Below are 17,882 nucleotides of genomic sequence, written 5' to 3'. Positions count from 1 at the left end.
AGAAGGCAACGAGATTGATGAGGGGAACAAAGAGGTGCTCTTACAAGAAAGGCTTTAGTTCTGCAAATTGCAGCGTCTGGAGATTAGGCACCTGCGCGGTGACCTGATTGAGGTGTTTAAGACTTTGAATGGTTTGAGCAAGCTCAATGCTGATGGGATTCTTCCTCTTGCTCTGATTACACACCTGAGGGGGCATAAATTCAAATTGAGGAAAGACAGTTATAGAATAGATGTGTGGTAATTTGCTTTTAGCCAGCGGGTGGTTGATTGCTGAAACAAACTTCATCTGTAGTTATGGAATTTGATAGCTTAAATAAATTCAAGGAAAGACTGGACAAACCTTTGGAGCGAATGGGATCTGCGTGGTAGCACAGTGGTATCGTCACCGTCTTCCCCACACCGAGTGGAAATGGCCCGGGTTCGAATCCTGTCGATGACACGAGGAACTTTAGTGGGCTTTTTTCACTCCGTGGCTGGGTTAGTCGGTCTCAGGCGTAGATAGTAATGTCCCCCCCACCAGAAATTGGGGTTTTTACATCCGGTAAACAGGCAAATCAACCGGAGAACACGCAATTTACAGACAAAATAAATAAAATGGGTAGATGTAATCATTTACAGGGGACCCAAATGTTATAATTTGTTTTTTCTTTTTTTGGACCGAATGGATAGGTGAATGGGAAATGGTTTTTTTTTTTTTTTTTTTCTCTTTTTGCCTGATGCTGCTTTCTTGCGTCATGTGCCACTTATAAGCTTTCTTTCTTGCGTCATATGCCACTATTAATGCTAATACTAAGAAATTGGCAGAAAGCGTTTCGCGGCGGATTGATGCTAGATGTATTGTGTTTCTGGGACCAAATATAGCACTAAACGTTATTAATTTGTTCATTATAATTCGTGCTTTTCCAAACGTCACGGATTCCGAATATTTTTGGTAGAGTAATTTAAATGCAATATGTTAAGATTACGAAGAAATCAATAAGTGTTCCATCAAATAAACTTCGACATGTAGGGGTTTGGGTGTGTAGCACAGTGGTATCGTCACCGTCCTCCCCACACAGGCTGGAAAAGGCCCGGGTTCAAATTCCATCGATGACGCGAGGAACTTTAATTGGCGTTTTTCACTCCGTGGGTGAATTAGGCGGTCTCAGGCGTAGATAGAAAGGTTTTCCTCCCCCCAGAAACTAGGATTTTTTCGTCCAGCAAAACAGGCAAATCGACCGGAGAACACGCAATTTACAGACAAAATGCATAATTTTTTGACATGGTAGGAATATTAAATATGATGTCGTTCTGAAATACCGGATGGATGATTTGAATGTTATAAATATAATCTGTACAGCAGAGATAGATGTGATAGAAAGAGAATGGTGTGGAGTATGCTTTTAATTGCGAAATCCAAAGTTTCAAGAAGTGCATATTCAACAAACTAGGAACTTTCAAAGCAATACTGAGTAAGTTTGGCACTGTCCTCGCGGGTAGGCAGAGGCAGCTCTAGGCATGTGTGAGAAATGAGCCGTTCTCATTTCCCCCTTTGAATTAGCATGACACTTATAATGAAAATCATACGGAGTGCAAGTTAAAAGTTGTTAAGCTGGAACAGAAAACATGCAAATATTTTTTTTTCCGCTGTACGTTTTCTCGTTGTTTTTAATTGTGCTTAATGTCGTTTATAGATTACAAAATACTCGCATTTCTATACACTGATGTCTACACTCTCCATCGAAATATTTGATTACGCGTTAAATAACAAATAGATTTAGTGGTTATGATAGCCAAGATCCTGAATAGCATAGATTTGACTAAGATGCACAGCTGTCCGGTTATATTCCTATTTGAGAATGCACCTTTAGATTCTTTAGATACGTTGGGTGCTGAGTCTATCTTATATTCATCATTCCAGATGATCCCACAGATTCTCAGTCCCGTGTACACCTATTTCGAGTGTCATATATGCCAGAGGAAATAGGTTCGTGCCATTCGGTTAAGGATTTGATAGTTGCCTGCAATGTTGCCATCTGAATTTGCGTATGTAGTGAGACAGATAACTGTAGTCATAGTGGAGTCTTCTTTTTCTTCCAGCCGAATTTAATCTTTTCATTGCTAATTCTGTTCCACGCTCTCACCGATTTAAGACTTTAGGCACTGTCTACATCAATAAAAGAATGAACTCCGCTACTGCCCATTACGATGTTCCTGCTGCACGCACCCATGATGATTCCTCTTATGAGATGAATGAGTCGCTTGCCTTTTCCAAAATCCCCTTAGTGAATTCATCGAGGAGCTACAGCTCTTCTTGTAATTCTGTCATGCCACGTGATCCAACACGTCACAAGCTATTTTATTTGTTTATATCCTAGTTTGTAGTCATTAATTACTCGCTGTCCTTGTGCACACCATGTGGAAAAGAACTGGATTCGAATCCTGTCAAAATAGGAGGAATCATTATAAACATTTTTCAAATCGCGGCAGAGTTAGTCGGTCTCAGGAGAGGGGTAGATAATTTTTACTCCATTTACTCCAGAAAATCTGGCAAAATACGAAATTTGCAGACACAATGCATTGACATCTTATTGTTTAAATTTTTAATTGCTTTACACAAAAGCAAAAAAAAAAAAAAGGCAACAGCAGAAGGCGCGCGTATATCGAATTCTCAAAAAAAATGTTATAGCAATATATATACTTGCAGCTAATATTTTCTGAATTCCTCAGTTTGTTTTTATTTCTCTTGTTAGGATTTTTGACGATAAACGATTTCTCAATATTTTTTGTATTAAATTATAAAATTTATCAAATGTGTGATGGGCTTTATTTCCGGACGTTAACTGTCTCATATGACGTTAATCAGAGAAGAAACCATAAATTGCTAACCCCTTTGCCAGATTACTGAGCGGACCACGAATGAGCTTTAGCAGCCACACTAAAGCGGCCGTCAGTGCCCCTCCTCCGGCAGTGGCGTATCTGGCGGTATGATAGTTTCGCCATTGATCTTAATTGATTTTATGTGAAAGGAGTTGAAATCAAACTGAATGGTTAAGCAAATATTAGCGTTCGCAAACAATTTTACTTGTTTGCTCGCTATAAATAAAACACCTACTCCTATAATTATTTTTCAGGATAAAAAAAGGATCCAACTGTGGAAATACAATGCGTCGTAAATTAAAATTCTTCTCATGCTGTCCTTTTTCAAAGAGCAAAGTGTATATGTGGAATTCAGAAACTGAAATGCATGAGCAATGAAAAATACCTGAAACAGCGCATATACAAAGGTTATTAAGAAAAAAAAAAATAAGAGATATAGTTTCTTATTTCTTGGAAGAACTGTAGCTATTTGCTCCTTTCTCCATTACCACACATATGACGTAATCACTATTTGAGGTATAAAAGAGACCAACAGCCCTGACCAGAGTAACTGACTTATCGCAAGTAGTCATATTACATTACAAGATGCTTTACAGAAACATCTGCCTGTTGCTGTTGTTTTTGCCTCTGTTGAAGGGACAAGAAATTCATAGAGAGAAGCGATTCTTCAATCCTGCCTGGGATATGTTATCAGCTGGGTAAGTGGGACATTCATGGTCTATTTAAGTCAATTAGATAAAGCCATGCAGAAGGTCAAGGAGTATTGTATTAGAGTTTATTGAGTGAAAGAGCTTAGGCATTTTACTAGGATATCTGTCACTTTGCAAATTGGGAAACCTAGTATAACATGAAAAAATATATATTTTTAATTTATATTAAATTAAATAAAAGTATAATGTATCTTAGATCGAAAGTTCCAGGCGTTTTTAATTGCAATGCATTTTAATTCTGTAATTGTTGTTATTTAATCTCCGATTTATTTATTTTTTTTCATAATACATTTTAAAAGAGATCAATTTGTAGGTATGCATATTTTATAATCAATTAGATATGAAATTTAGACGTGAAAGATAGACATTAAAAATTTATACATTTAGACATCGACATGAAATTTATTTAAGCACATTTTAATATGCCTTTATATATACAGTATTGTAAATTTATTACATTCTGACCATAATACATGGGACATCGATTATTCTAATAATAATGCGAGTAAGTAATGATTGACTGACAGTTCGAATAATTGACAGAAAGATGTTAACAATTGCCAAACTGCAATTGTTAACGCACCTTTCTGCCCAAGACGGAAGAAATTCTTAATGGGATCAATTGTTAAAGAAATATTCAATAGGGACTGTAGTTAGCAGATCTCAGGCAGTGGGTGAGGGTAAGATTCCCCCAGCCACGAATTATTCCAAATTTTTCATCCCGTATAACATGAAAAATTTTGATATTTAAGAAACTATTTATCCTTCCCCAGACTGTAGGGCCTTCAGCTAAGTCACTGCAACCAAACAAAAGCAGACTTTTTCTTCAGCTTTAGAGGATATTAGAGGAACTCATTGCAGAGGGACTCTTTAAAATAGCATTTAAAGGAAGCGATCCAATAACAAGCAAGATCTGCATTGACAATAAGATTATCGAACAAGTTAACACTTTCAAATATCTAGGATACCACCTGTCCTATGAAAAAAAAAGATATTGAGCAAAAAATAAACAATGCATAGGAATTATTAAAACTACAAATCATATTTTCAAATCTAATCTGGTGCATAAGAAAACAAGGAGACGGGTACATAACACCTATCCTAACCTATGCCTCTGAGGTATGGACAGTGGGACAATGAGCAGTGGAGATAGGAGAAGGATGACTGGTGCAGAAATGCGCTTCATACGCAGAACTGCAGGCTAGACCAGACTTGACATGAAAAGAAATCAAGACTTCCTGTCAGAACTGCAGACAACTTCAGTATTGAGTTTTATCGACTCATACAGAGACAGATGGATCCAGCATGTAGAGAGAATTCCCGGGGAAGGAGATACAGAGGCATATGGAGAGAGAGAGAGAGAGAGAGAGAGAGAGAGAGAGAGAGAGAGAGAGAGAGAGAGAGAGAGACTGTAACAGGCCACTAGGCCTAATACTGGGCAGGAAAAAGAAGATGATATTAGTTCTGTCTGTTGATAGTAGTAAGTAGTAAGTTACTAAGCTTACTACACGTTGTTACATTGTACTCCATAATAGTATAGTAGTTTCGCTATTTGTCACCATATTGGCTAATAATAATAATAATAATAATAATAATAATAATAATAATATCTACCATGCTCAACAGTAGCAAGTACGGATATAACTTCAAAGAAGGAAGGAAGAACCTGTACACCCTCACCCACCTGATGTACATGGATCACATCAAGCTCTACGCGGGAACCAAGAAGCACCTTCAGCAACAACTCCAGATCACCGAAGAATTCAGTAATGATATTAGGATGGAATTTGGTCTGGACAAATGCAAGACCCACGGATTGCGTCAGGGAAAATTAGTCAACCGAAACTACCAGCTGCAGAGTGGTAAAGAGATCGAAGCCATGGCAGAGGGAGAGGCCTACAAATACTTGGGGATGATGCAGGCTCAGCAGTTACAGCACAAGGAAATTAAGGCCTGCCTGACCGAAAAATACCATCAGGGACTCAGAAGCCTGCTGAAAGCAAAGCTGAATGGAGGGAACACAGTTAAAGCCATAAACACCTATGCAGTCCCAGTGCTAACATACTCCTTCGGGGGTCATAGATTGGACTAACACCGAGCTGGAGGATATCATGAGAAAGACAAGGACAATGATGACCAAGAGCCACCAACACCACCAAAAACTGCCATGGAGAGACTGACAATTGCCCGGAAATAAGGAGGAAGGGGCCTGATAGACCTCATTGAACAGCAGAAGACAGCGATAGTAACCTGAAGGATTACTTCCAGAAACACACAGCAGCACTCCACCAGGCCATAAGGAAGATAGACAAGCGGTATACCCCACTCAACCTAAGCGATAATATATCAGAAGCTATCAAGGTTATTTGTTATTTGTTTTTTTAGGAGCATTAGCACTAAGGCCGTATTGCTAAGGGGACATGCGGTGGTCATTCCCTGACCTTTCCGCATCCTCCGTATTTGGTGGTCACGTGCTCGAACCCCGGTCTAATCAGGAAGCGTGTGCTACGCACTGCCGCTCCTAAGCTAGCAAGGAAATACCAGTTGATCGAAGAAAGTGTACCGTACTACAAGTACGAACCCCAGGCAGTACTAGAGACCCTAACCCACAAACTGTACTGGGACCACGCCATAATAACAGATAGGACAATCCCGCACAACAGACCAGACATAACCCTTGTGGACAAGAAGGAAAAGGCTACCTATCTGATTGACATAGCGGTGCCCAACACTAGCAACCTGCAGAAAACCCATGGCGAAAAAATCAGGAAGTACACGAACCTAAGACAGGAGATCAAAAAGATGTGGCATATGCAACAAGTAACGACCATCCCGATCATCGTGTAAACCACAGGTATGGTGCCAAATACCCTACATAACAGCCTAGCAGCAATAGATCTCCCAGCGAACACGTACAAGGAACTCCAGAAAGTCGCAATCCTGAACACCTGTAGGTGTAAGAGAGTTCCTCGACCAACAGTAACACCAGACATAACAACAACCACCCTGTGTACTTGGTAGCAATACCCATCACGAGGTGGAACCCCCAATCAGGGAGAAAATAATATAAGAGCAATAATAATAATAATATCCGAGCTTATATTTTGTAAATATTTCTATAAAAACTCATTTGTTTCAATGGTTTCCATGTGTGGATCAATTGTAACCTTAAGTGGTTTCATGTAAGAGGTATAACAGATAGTGAAATTAATATAAGAGAATTTGCTATTGGAATTTTTTTGTTTTGTTCTATATATATATTTTTTTAATAATTTGTAAAATTTGGAGCCCCGTTCTTTAAGGGGCGCAAATTTGAGCACGGGCTAGCAGGGCCCTTTCCGGGGCGGACCATGGCCATGTTAGCCCGTGCCTTAATCCGGTACTGGGAAACTGCAACGTGTCTATTTGAAATGTTACAACTGTCCGCACAAAGCCATTATAGACAAAATACTTTATGTTATGGCCACAAAATAAATTCAATTGAAATTTCGGAGTATTAAAAGAGGGATGAATTCAACGTACTTAAATATATCACTAACAGATGTCTGAGTAATGCACCATGTGAACACACTGTAGTTCACATGTTCGTGCATTGTTCAGTTATGTTAAATTAACATTGCCCTTATGTTAAACACAGTGGTGTTTAACATAAGGGCCGTATACAGCCTGCTGGCCGAATATGGCCCGTACGGAAAGTGAACTAAAACAATATTTTAAAATTTTGTAAATTATCAGCTAAAATTTTTTGATTAAATGTTAAGTTTTGTTCAATAAATGTTATTGTGTATTGTACTTAATCACTGACATAGATTTGTTGAACATGAAAGTGTTGAGAATTTGCATTTTTTATATATAGCTTGAAAACAAAAAACGTTAACATGAAAATGGAAACTTCCTTTTACATGTAACAAGATATAGAAAATGTAACACACTAATTGTTCTCAAATCACTCGGTGCGGCCCACGAAACAAATCTAACTTTGAATATGGTCCCTGTACGGGAAAAGGTTGGACACCACTGGCTTAGCAGATGAGAAATGTGAAGGGTTAAAGTTGGCCTGTTAGTATTTACCCCAGTCTCCTGTACTGGACATACAAAGCATAATCGATGCTTTTAATCAGTGGTGAGCTTTAGCGGGTTCGCGAGAGTCCATGTTATTTTTTTTTTTTAAATTTGCGAGACCATTGCTGAGACGATCATTTATTTTACAAATGAAATCCTGAATGCAATTATTGAGTATCTAGAGCCGAAACTACGGTGGGGAGAGCGGGGCCCCATTCCCAGCATTTTAATGGCGCAATCGATCGGTTATATATTTTAAAATTGCTTCATTTTTGATTTAATTACAGTCGGACTTCTGTTTAACGAACTTCTTTATAGCGAATTTTTTTGATTCCCCCTTGGTAATTACATTTTAAATAGTTTCCGGTGAACGAAGAAAATTTCCACGTAACGAACGGGTTAGGAGAGACAACTTTGTTGCATTGTTCTTACCTCTGGCCTTTAGGCAATTTAGGTGATTAGAAAGCGCGAGTTAAGGGTGAAAGGGATTACCATTTCACAATGTTAGTGGTGTTCATAAAATCTCTGCAGTCACACACCGAGAAGTCGCGCTAGTCAATATGCTTTCCATAGCCAGTCAGAGGATTAAGAAGCTTCCCGACACGGATTATAGCCTCTGGTCAACATGTGTTGTGGTTCCCCTTTACTCCTACAAGAAGTCATATGTTTTTCGGAGAAGTGAGTGAGCCTTGCCTTCCAGTAAATGTCTTCTGTCTATGTTTACCTGGTCACAGTGGCACAATATTCGTGTGATTCCGACATTTTGCACTGTATTCAAAGAACTAGTGAGGGTAGCAATGTGGGGGGGGAGGGGGAATTAAGGCAACTAAGATATTATATAAACTTTACGAAGAGGAAATGTTGACAGATTTTGAAACTTCGTCAAGGCTTTCACTGTGCAGAAAGTGTTCTAAAATATAATGGCATACAGGCAATAATTAAAAAAAAAATAAACAAAAAAAAAAACTGTATCACCAATCTCCAAAAAACAAGCGCGAATTAAAGATGATTGCTAAAGAACTTGATGCGGAAACTATAAAGATCGGTCGTGTGTTCGGGCCACAATGGGCAGCTTGTAGCTTACTGACGGCAATTGAGGGTTGGAGGAATTATCCCACTTTGTGCAAACATTTTGAATCAGAAAGTTAATTAAATATTCTGGATTATTAAACCGACTTTTCAATCTGGAATTTCTTAACGATTTAGCACTAATGATCGACATCCTGCGGGAGCTCTCTTACCTTAACTAGAAGCTTTACAAAGTCGCAGCATCACTAAAGTAAAAACAGATAAATTCATTATTCTAATTATCAATGCTATCGCTAATTTCAAAAATTCTGAAGGAAATTATGAAGCTAAAATTGAGAGCATGTTGAAGTTGAAAGAATTTGAAGGAATCGAAAGTAAGAACATATTTAAAAAATTACCTCGTGACACGTTATTAAGAATAAGTTATTAATGCAACAGAGTAATTTTAAATTAAATAAAGAAAATAATGATACTATTGACGATGAGGAATTGAAAGAAATTTTAAACATATGCTACCTGCAATCGTGGAATACGAAAAAACTTTCGTCTCCGTGGCAAGACGGTAAAAAACGAATAAGAAATTTAAGTTTTCTGATAAAATATGAAATAAAAATTAATGATTTTAGAGATTTTGTCGAAGACAGTTTATCTTTAAAATCGAGTGAAATTCCCTCTTCAATTATAAAATCCAGAAATATCTTTGAAACCACTGTGATTAGCAGTGCTTTCAGCATAATGAATAATATTGTATGAATGAATGAATAATGTTGACCCTACATCTAAATGGAAAACCATTGCTTCAATTTGATCCGGATCGTTACGTCAAATCATTCCTCTGTAATCATCACTCAGCTTGAGCAAAGCAGAAGATCGACAACAAATATTAATAAAGAAGTAAATTGTATATGGCAATTTTTAGAATACATTTTTCTTGAATATTTGTGTAATAATTTTTTTTATGTAATCTGTGATTTAACCCCGGGGGCTCACATCTGGTGAGTATGGGCTTGGCACACCAAGGGTCCTGAGCTGGATATCATCATTCTTCTCTTTCTTGGTGATTCCCTTCTACTCTCTCTCTCTCTCTCTCTCTCTCTCTCTCTCAGGGTAACTCGGGAATTTTATTTTTTGGCTGGTGCAGCATAAGCCTCAGGCTTCCTTGCACCATATAGCTAATAATAATAATAATAATAATAATTGTGTACCTTTTCTAGAAGAGTTTGTTTTTTATTTAATATTTGTTTTTATATTGTAGAATGTTTTGTGATGGTTTTTGTGATATGGGAAATATTTCGTGTTATTTTTTATTCGAAATATTAAAATTTTATCATGAAAAAAATATGTATCCATTATATTTCCTTAGTAAAAAAAAGAGAGGCGAATAAAAAAGTGGCGCGTGTACCGAGCACGCGCGGTAGATGGTTTTATGTGAATCCTTCGCGTTTCTTTTAGGTATTTTTATTTGGACATTGATTACGAAATAATAGAGCTTTTGTATTGTAAATATTTTATTGAACATTCGCAAATTTTTATAATTTCTGGAAGACAAGAAGATACAATGGATTTATGATAATAACTAAAGTAACTGATGTGTACCTGCGATTGCAACGTATCTAATGTCTAGAAAATAGCGTCGATTGAAGTACCGACCTTGTAGTTGAAACGACATACGCAGCTGTTCGAGGCACCTAACAATGGAATGTTACGAAAATGCGAGACGAAAAATATACATTGTTGACAAATATTTGTATTGTTGCAGTCATACTTCAGGAAGTATGATTGTGACGTTATGCTATTAAAAAAATCTAAACAGTTAGAACTCGAGATACTATCGTATCCAGGTATCATTGTAAAGAGAGGGGGGGGGGGGGGTGGCATGATGACCAGGCTAGCTCGAAATATCATACCGGTCACGAAAAACGCGTCACGCGTTCTAATCACTACTAGTGAATGCTTGGCGCAGACTAGTAGTGTGAACGTGGGAAGTGCCTCTGGCGGATCATCATCCGCGGCAGGAATCCCCAAGGATGTTTCACATCAAAAAGTCGGCAAAACTGCGAACCCATTGTTAAAATATTCACAGCTCACCACTGCTTTTAATTCAATGCGGCAACAGTGTAGAGACATTAATACTTAATAATTCAAAGACGCAACACTAAACTTTGTCAATTCGTAATATACTGTACAGTACCTTACTATTTACCAACAGCAAGAATTGAACATTCAGTCTGTTGATTTAGTCTGATAGATAGCGCGAGGAAGAACAGATCAAGTGAGAAGGTTCTATAGGTCAATGGAATTAGGGCAGGTTTCTGCCTTGTGATTGCAGCAATGTAACCTTGAGAAGAATTTATACTTAGCTCCGTTATCTAGTGTTTAAATAAATGTTAAAATTAAAATGAGAAATAGTAAATCAAAATTAGAAGTGATATATAAATTTCTTCGATTCCCCCCCCCACACGGACAATTTCCAGGATGTTTAAATTTTCTCTAACTTTTAGGAATCCTGTAGAGATAAGGTGACGGCAAGTAAAAAGCATTAGAAAGTACAGTTTACAGTATTATATGCGAGTTTTTACATAGCACAACAAAACCTTATCTCTACAGGATTCCTAATAGTTAGAAAAAATTTAACGTGGTTATTTCTCCTTCTATCAAAAACGTTACTAATTTCCGCCTTAACTCTATTGCCATCTATTTCTTCCTTATCATCTTATCTTACGGTTATTATTATCTATTTCTTGCTTAGCAATTAGACTTAATGGCCTATAAAAAATAAATAAAAAGAAAACATGAAATTCTCCAACGAAAAGATAATAAAGATCCAAAGTAGTACATATGAATAGTTCCTGAATGATGAAAAAATAATTAAATACTTTTTATTTCGCAATTACTATTATTTCATATTTTCATATTTCATATAAATATATTATTTCATATTTATTTCGCAATTACTATTATTTCATATTAATATGAAATAATAGTAATAATTTCGTAAATATTAGATTTATATATAGATTGTATCTTTTAAATTAGATGTCTCTGTTTCTAAATCTAAATTTAGCCAAACGATCGTTTGGGTTCCATGACAGTCAATATCACTCAAAGTAGAATTTTCTGTTATTAAGCTAAATTGCATAAAACGGTCTTGGAAGATTCTGTTTCGCAAAATAGTCTAATTCTTTTGAAAAGCGGAAAAATGTCCAATGGAGTTGCTTACAGGTAGTATTAAAAAACATTTCACTCATTTTCTTACATTTGAAAAATGTCGATGATAAACTATTACTGTGTATTAAGTTTTGTAAACTTCGTTTGGCGATGAAACTTCAGTGTGATAAAATGTAAAAAGCTTGCTACTTATTTCCAAATAAAATAATACTGATGATATTTCTGTAACATATATATAGTTTCTTCTATATTTTGAAATGACATCAAATATATTTTTTATCAAAGAAAACCTGGGAAACATTGATTTCACTCATTTTTCATAATTTAAAGCAATTCGTGTAATACGAGTCTTCTGTCTTCACATATTAGGCCTACATGAAAAGTGAGTGCTAACTACAGTACTTTATGAACGTGCTGCTTCTCGCAAAACTCATTTTATTGATTTGAATCGAAACAGAACTTTGCTTTTAACGCTTGGATTCCTCTTTAAAATTTTAATCTTTATTTGAAGATAGAAATTTTAAACTGCTTTCCTGGCATATTCATTCTGTAGTATGAAGTTCCCAAAAATTTATAAGGTGATCTCGATATATTAACCGTTTTTTCAAGTGATTTGATATTCAGTACGAAGAATTTGCCGTAATCATTCTACAACAAAAAAATATTTTGTTATTATTATTTTATTATCATTTTTTTTTTTTAATTCTGAACCTTGTTACACTATCGGCATTTCAGAATCATTCTCTATAATGCTTTTGGTATTTCTTTTTTTTTTTTTTAAACTAGTTTCCAACATCAATTTTGGACAACACAGTGTATTTAAAAAATTTTATCTTTTTTTTTTTATCTTATTTAATCAAATTGTATTTAAGTTTACCTAATAAGTATATACGTTCATCATCGAAAATTCTTTAAGGAATTTTTAGAACTGCACAAACAATTTTACATTATTAATATTTTTATCAGCGTTTTTGAGAGTGGTGGCTAAGCCCAACTTTGGTAATTTATCAGAAAGAAAATGTATTATCATGGGGGTTATTGTCAAGGCAAGTTGCCATACCCTCTACGTGGTAGCGTAGTCAGCAATGATATTGCCATTTGTCACTCGTTTGAAGAGGATCTTAAGGGGAAAGAAAAGGTTTTTCCTTGTGATGTATCCATCGGGTTTTTCATCCCGCACAACATACTCTTCTATAGACAACTGCATGATGCGAATATGACAACAAGCTTCAGGTGCCACTTTTTTCCTGAAAAATTTAATATTTTTATTTTTATTATTATTATTTTTATTTCCATGCAGCAGAGGGATAATAATTTATCTCTCTCTCTCTCTCACTTGTCACCATTAGATTTATTTTCTGATAGTTACAAGTACATGTACTTGTATTTTTTTTTTTTTTTTTCCAGATAATGAATTTACGCCTGTGGCCCCGGCCACAGGCGCCAATTCATTATCTGGAAAAAAATTTGATGGATAATAATTTAATAATATTTATGTTTTTAATTTAAATAGCATTACAATTAATATTGTAACATTATTATAATTTAATTATTTTTATGAAAACAAATGCGCATTTCAGATATTTGGCCATAGTGTCAAAATTCCTGGCTACGCTTCTGTTAGTTCATACCTAATAAAACTGCTTAAGCTTCATGCAAGACCAATTTTAATATATAGACCAAATACAGTAAAACAGTTATCTAGGTTTGGTAATCCCAACGCAAGATGTTTTATTATTTGAGAATTTTTCCTCGTACTTCCCCTCCCCAAGGGGAAGTACGAGGAAAGATCTAGATTTTATACCCCCTCTTAGACGAAGAATTTCACACACTGCCTTTTCACTTGAGTTTTGCATTAACCCATTTCAAACTGAGGTTCGAGTTTTATCGGTCCTGAACACACACAGCTGCAGAAGGTAGGACTAAGAATTCAAAGGGCCGTCGTGCAAGAATTAATTTTTGAGATATCCGGTCCTCCTTTGTAGGACCAGGACCACCATTGGGCCCTTTTCAATGAGGGGGCGGATACGTTGTACTCACTGCAGTGGCGCGTTATACCTTCATGAGGCCCAAGGCAAAATGGATTTTGAGAGCTCCATCTTCAGAAAAAACTAATAAAGAATATTTTCAATTTCGTTTTATTGTGACAACAAAACAAACATATTATATGAGAGAAGAGCTAAATATAAAGTTTCATCAAAATCGGAAAACCATTTTTGAAAAAAAAAAAACGTAATTTTCAAATTGATCTTCAAGTAAAGTTCATTTACCTTGGCAGGTAGAAAGTTTAGTTTCCAATAAAAATCACATAAAAACAGCAGGGGATGTTCATGTGTTGTTGAGGGGGAGCCCAGGGTTCCCCCCATCAGCCGCCGTTGTATATCTTGTGTAGAAGCTTACGCCAAAACCGGCCATTTTCATGTAGTGTGTTGGATGTGTAAGTGTAGTGATATGGTGTGTTGTTATGTTTTCGGCCGGTACCTGGCTCTTAGCAGATGGGAAGTAGCAACACCTGGTCACCACGTCCCACCCCCCATCCCCGCCATGTGGAGGCGGCCAGGATCTACTATCACCTGCTGGACTAAGCCAGGGCTAAAGACCCGAGAGAGCCCAAATTAGGATGAAATTAAAAGGCTATAGAAGGAGAAGTTTGAGAGCTGGAGAGGTAAGAAAGAATAGAAGAGAGGAGGATCAGACAGATGAACCCTCCAGTAGTTAGAAGGTAGAAGAAATAAAGCAAGACTAAAGCAAATAGAGGTGGAGAATTGGACTGACTTCTCATGCTATGGGAAATAATCCCATGGAGGATCCCATCCTAGAACTAGGATCAGCAAGATTTCTTGAGATATACAGTACTGTAATTATGTCTAATCTTTTGTAGTCATTGCTCCAGGCACTTCCTCGGAGAAACAAGTTTTTTTATTTATTATTATTTTTTTTTTTTTTTTTTAGCCCAGTCACGCTATAAACAGGTATTTCGTATTCAGAAGAACACCAAGAATTTACACTATATACAGGAACACACTGAATGTCCAGCAGGGTATACTGTATTTGGTTACAATGAGTATCCAATCATCAACTCCTGATAAAAGTATCCCAAATTAGCAAGTCTAAGCTCCTCTCTTCTTTTAAAAGCACGTGAGACAAAGGTGTTCAGTGCTATAAATGCTGCTTGAGATCGGATAAGCGTAAGTTAATTTCCCATTGTGAAGGTATCTGAAACAAGCTGCAGTTCACGCTTGTAACCTTGATAATATTAACGATCGAAAATAATGTGGTCAATACTCTCTTCCTGTCCACAGAGACAAAGCGGGGTAGGAGACAATCCTAATTTGAATAATTTGCTGTTAATACTCCCGTGGCCGGCGAGTAAAAATGTATCATGCAATCCAGATGCGAGCCACAGCGATTCTCTCTTCCTAAACTCCTTCACCGATGGTAAAAACTCTTTGGTCGCGGCGCTAAGTTCCGAAGCTGACCAGTCTCTTTGCCATTTATCTAAATAAATGGAATGAAGCCTTCTTTACTCAGATGTTAAAGAAGCATCTACGTCAAGTTGCACCTCATCCAAAGCAACAGGTATTGATTTCTTCTGGTGATACATCATATATCTGTATTGTATTTCATAGTGTAGCGGTAATTTTCCCAATAACACCTGCAAAGCCATAGGTAGAAGTGGTTCTACACACCCGTGACGTCATCAGGAGGGCAGCACGCTGGGCCTGCAGAAGCTGTTTCATAATTGCTGACTTGTTGGCACTATGTCCCCACGCTCCAGCTGCATAAGCAATCATAGGTAAAAAAACACAATTATAGTATAATCTGAATGAATGACCTCTTAGGCCCCATTCCTGCCTGGTTACCTGTCTCAATTTGGATAAGAAAGACTTACACTTCTGTTTCACATACCTTGCATGTTGCAGAAAACTTAAGGCATCATCTAGTTGAATACCTAAATATTTTGTTATGGCGGATTATTTAATTGTCTGTCCTCTATACAAGTGGCGGATGTTCTCTATCTAATTTTCCCTTTAAAAGCATCTGCAATGTTTTAGTTGTTGAAACTTGCAATTTGTGAATTGCAGCCCAAGTTGAAAGTTCTTATAAGACGGAGTTAGCCGTGTCTTCCAGATTCTTTGAATTTCCGTGGACAAGGATGGTAAGATCGTCTGCATAGGCAATCATCTTTTTTCCTTCAAATTTCTTGATGAGCCATGAATCAAACACAACATTCCAATACAGGAGGCCAAGAATTTCTCCCTGTGGGCAACCCCTTGCAACATGTCTAGAGACCTGTTTAGTACCACTCTTAACTATGATAGAGCGCTGGTGAAAATACCTTGTAAGTAATTTGAAGATTGGTCTAGAAACCACGGCATCCCGGAACCTCTCCAGAGCACTCTGCCACCAAAGGATGTCAAAGGCCCCTTTGAAGTCCACAAAGAGACCAAGTAGGTATTTTACATCAGTTTCCTTTTGCAAAGTAAGGAGTCTGGCAATTGCATCCTCAGTCCCCTTACCACGAGTAAAGCCAAATTGATCCGGAGAGGATAATGCTTTATTGCTGTTAATAAATAATAGCCGATTAGAGTAAAAAACAACAATGAGTTTTTGAAACAGTTATTTTATCCCCCCCCCCCCCCACCCTCTGATCGGGGCCCTAGGCAGATGTATTTTGTACCTATAGGATAACGCGCCACTGACTCACTAACTTTTCCTTCCTAAGGACCGGAAGGCAATAAGAAACTACGACATATAATCAATCTGTATCCCCAGATTAAAGAACTGCTATCGGGTATAATATTTACTGTTATTATCAAAATTAAATTGAAATTAATATTTTCAAGGGATTTTGATTTAACTCGGGAATTTTTTTTGGCTGGTGCAGCATAAGCCTCAGGCTTCTTGCACCATATAGCTAATAATAATAATAATGTTTTTGAACGAGCTGTTGTTATTTTGGGCTTAATTCCATTAACAGCTAAATAATTACATTTACATATCCTCCATGATAATAACTGTTTTATTTTATGCCATATTAGTATTACATTGGAATTTATAATCCCATTGTGAATAAGGAATCAATATAAGTTCCGTAACTTAATGTAGTATGGAATAAAATCAGTAGTTATTATTGTGTAGTATATGTTTATGCAATTACTGTACATGTACTGTATTTATCTTTTGATGAATTTGTAACTCAGTTACGCAGAAGCGCATCTCTGCCTCTCCTTTCCCTCCTTTTCTAACTACATCAGGGATAGCCAAACTGTTTGAAGGTTTGAAAGTCACACAAGATAATTTTCGATTTCAGAGACACAAGTCTTTTAAGTGCGTAGGTGACTTTTAATAAATAAAATTCACGAGGCTGTAAAAATTTACTTTGCAGATCTAGCCATTTCAAAATCTGTTAATAGCTTCGTTTTAACCGCATTTGACATGTTCATAATAAATAAAATTCACGAGGCTGTAAAAATTTACTTTTCAGATCTAGCCATTTCAAAATCTGTTAATAGCTTCGTTTTAACCGCATTTGACATGTTCATAATAAATAAGATAAAAAAAAAAAAGTTGTAACTATAGTAAAATGACAGGAAAAAAAACTGGAGTTGAATTACCATGATTAATTTTATACCTTAGACTGTGTCTAAAAAGTAGATTAGCATAAGTTATGGAGACGAAACTCTTGTCTTTTCCAATAGTGAAACGGCGCGTAAAAAACGGCACAATTTTTGGGGGAAAATTTTCGTATTTTCATAACTCAAGAGATAGCTGCCTATTTATTTTTGTATGAATAAAAATTAGAAACCGCGCGAATTTCTGTAAAAAATATCAACTGGTATTAAAAGCATTAACTATTTGGTTGTTACCGGCGAGTTTTTTTATTTATTTATTCCTGTTAATCAAGATATTGTTTGTTTTTACTGGGAGTAACAGCTCAAGTGTTAAAGAACCGCATGAGGCTTGCAAGCCACTGTTTAACCACATCTGAGCGATATGATATGAATTTAACACCGTTACACTACAATCTTTTACACCACTACCAGCTTTGCA

At 36.6% G+C, this 17,882-nt stretch overlaps 1 protein-coding gene across 1 annotated transcript in view; it reads left to right on the top strand.

Annotated features, from left to right (window-relative positions):
• The first annotated feature begins 3,424 nt into the window (after positions 1-3,424).
• Positions 3,425-17,882, top strand: part of LOC150086629 (transforming growth factor-beta-induced protein ig-h3-like) — a 214,030-nt gene continuing 199,572 nt past the window's right edge. Inside the window, exon 1 of the mRNA XM_090372208.1 lies at positions 3,425-3,557. Within this exon, the coding sequence (XP_090228334.1) occupies positions 3,445-3,557 (113 nt within the window). The 5' untranslated portion in view covers positions 3,425-3,444. The remainder of the gene's footprint in view (positions 3,558-17,882) is intronic.

This window comes from Mastigoproctus giganteus, chromosome 4 (genome assembly GCF_048544385.1).
Source record: "Mastigoproctus giganteus isolate SK-2022 chromosome 4, ASM4854438v1, whole genome shotgun sequence".
Classification (NCBI taxonomy): Eukaryota; Metazoa; Arthropoda; class Arachnida; order Uropygi; family Thelyphonidae; genus Mastigoproctus; species Mastigoproctus giganteus.
This window is presented reverse-complemented; position numbering and strand designations above follow the sequence as displayed.